This window comes from Nicotiana attenuata, unplaced genomic scaffold (assembly GCF_001879085.1).
Source record: "Nicotiana attenuata strain UT unplaced genomic scaffold, NIATTr2, whole genome shotgun sequence".
In the NCBI taxonomy this organism is placed as follows: domain Eukaryota; kingdom Viridiplantae; phylum Streptophyta; class Magnoliopsida; order Solanales; family Solanaceae; genus Nicotiana; species Nicotiana attenuata.
In genome coordinates this window covers 19,907-22,250 of record NW_017672459.1, presented here as the reverse complement: position 1 = coordinate 22,250, position 2,344 = coordinate 19,907, and the positions used below count along the sequence as shown (strand labels likewise).

General features: G+C 35.8%; 1 protein-coding gene across 1 annotated transcript in view; it reads left to right on the top strand.

Annotated features, from left to right (window-relative positions):
* LOC109213298 (signal peptide peptidase-like 2) overlaps positions 1 to 2,344 on the top strand; it is a 20,481-nt gene that overhangs the window by 9,147 nt on the left and 8,990 nt on the right. Inside the window, exons 7-8 of the mRNA XM_019377081.1 lie at positions 108 to 142; positions 829 to 985. Coding sequence (XP_019232626.1) covers positions 108 to 142; positions 829 to 985 — 192 coding nt within the window. The remainder of the gene's footprint in view (positions 1 to 107; positions 143 to 828; positions 986 to 2,344) is intronic.

Genomic DNA, 2,344 nt, shown 5'->3' with positions numbered 1-2,344 from the left:
CCCCCCTAAAAAAAATCCTGCTTTGTTTCTCTCTTTCTCTGGTTATATGACCTTGTTCTGGCTTCCGCAATCTGTTAAAGCAACTGTTCCGTTTCTTTCATGTGCAGGGTTTACAAACTTGCTTAGTTGCCTTGCTATCAAGGTATGATTTGTTATTTTGTTGCGTTATACTTGGTGTAATTTGATGTCTAACTTTGAATCATGCTTTTTGCAATTGTACGTTTTTACTGCCCGAGCTTAGGTTGTTTTAGTAGTTAAAGAATCCATCTTTAGGTTGTGTATGAATGAAATTGTATGCATATTCTTAACAAGTAAATCATTTTGTTGCAAGGAAATACTTCCTTTTAGATACTTCCTCAAAAACAAAAAAAAATTTCTTTTAGATATATTCCTTTTTCAAGTATAATCATATCAGAAGTGAAAAGTTATCTCACCTTTTCCAGCATTCCATGTACTGAAGACTTGGTGAAAGACTGAAAATCAATGTGCACTAGCTGTCTTTACGTTCTGATTTTACTTTTTACAACAGGCTAACCTCTCATAGTTTAGGAAACCCACCCTCCACTCCAAGGAGCCTGCCAGAAAAGAAAAGAAAAGAAAAGAAAATGGAAAAACACATGTAATAGGTACTGTTGAGTAGGTAACTAGCGTCTTTGCTTAACTTGAGAAATCATGATAACCATATAGATGTGTAATTGCAAAGAGTTCATTGTAATAAAAGTGCAGAGAAATTCATGTGTTCGTCGTGCCCTAATTCAATTAGATAAGGTATTGGAAGTTCTTTTATACAATGAATATCTAATTGTTTCAGGTTTTTTTCTCTTTCAGGTGGTTTAGGTGTACGGGAGAGTCATACATTAAAGTACCCATTTTTGGCGCAGTCTCTTATCTTACTTTGGCTGTTTCCCCATTCTGCATAACTTTTGCAGTGGTTTGGGCAGTGTACAAAAATTCTTCTTTTGGCTGGATAGGTCAAGACATACTTGTAAGGATCCTTTTTTTTTTGGTAAATAATATTTATATTTCTTTAAATGCCAGTTTATTTGATATCCCAGAAGACGTTCTTTAAAAAAAAATACAGTCCATGAGATTCTTGTGCCTTTCTTATCAAGCTAGTCAACAAATTTGAATGTTGTATTTGCTACAGACCATGAAATTCTATAAGTCCTGGGTATTATCATTTTACTTTATTGTTGCTCCCATAGTTGGATTTTGACATCTTTAAGTGTTTGAGAGATTGCATTTACGGTTATTATTTTGTACTATTTAACAATTCATATTACAACAACAACAATGACCGGTTAAAATCCCACTAGTGGGGTCTGGGGAGGATAGTGTGTACGCAGACCTTACCCCTACCCCGAGGGAGTAGAGAGGCTGTCTCCCAATGGCTGTCGTAAAATTTTCTTCCCTTGCGACTAACATAATACACAAGTCAGTATTAACTTCTTAAACTCCGGATCCAGTGTGTCACATAAAATAGCACAAAGGCAGTAGTAAACATTAAGACTTGATCCATATACCTGTTGATCGAAAAAAAGTATTAGATCCATGTACCTTTAGCCTCAGCTTGGATGAAGGATGAGACGTGGTGCGATTGTTCAACAAGGATCCTGATAATATTTAATTGCCCTTGTTCCTGATTACTGAAATGATTTCTATATGACTAGAGAGTAGAGAAATCCATTATGCTATTATGAGAAACAGAGCAAAGCCCAATTAAGGCCCCTGGGAGTGACTGTTACTTGTTGTTGCAAACTACTATCACCGTTCTCTATCTGAGCTTCTGCTTTGGTTCCTTGCTGAAGGTCTAACTTGTAGTAGGTTCTCCAGTAATTAAACTATCATCCTGCATGCAAGTAAGGAAATTTAGTATTGAGCCTGTTTCTCTGAGAAGACAGGAAATTTGTCTCAATCTGTATCTTGGTTCAAGTAATACTGATAACAAATCTGGACTCATTTGTGTAGGAGTATTCTAGTCAGATGTAACTCGAGGATGAGAACAATTTAATGTTTTTTGGGTGTAATTTGTCACAATGCTGCGGACTATATCTCACTTCGTTTGATAGCCACTGGATTAAATAATTTTTTTCAGCTTGTTGTGAAAAGTTAAAGTTAATTGAGAATTGTGTAGAAGAAATTCTATGACATGTAGTGGCAAATCTTTTCTTTAATGTACGTCAAAGCAAAATTAAGCTATATGTTGTGGGTTTAATATTGTCAGAAGACTGATCTGCATATTTGAAATATCTTTTTCTGATGGATAATCAATAACATAGGCATTATCTGTGCTGGTTTTGTTCCTCAATAGTACTTAATCCCAAACACCCCCCCCCCCCCCCCC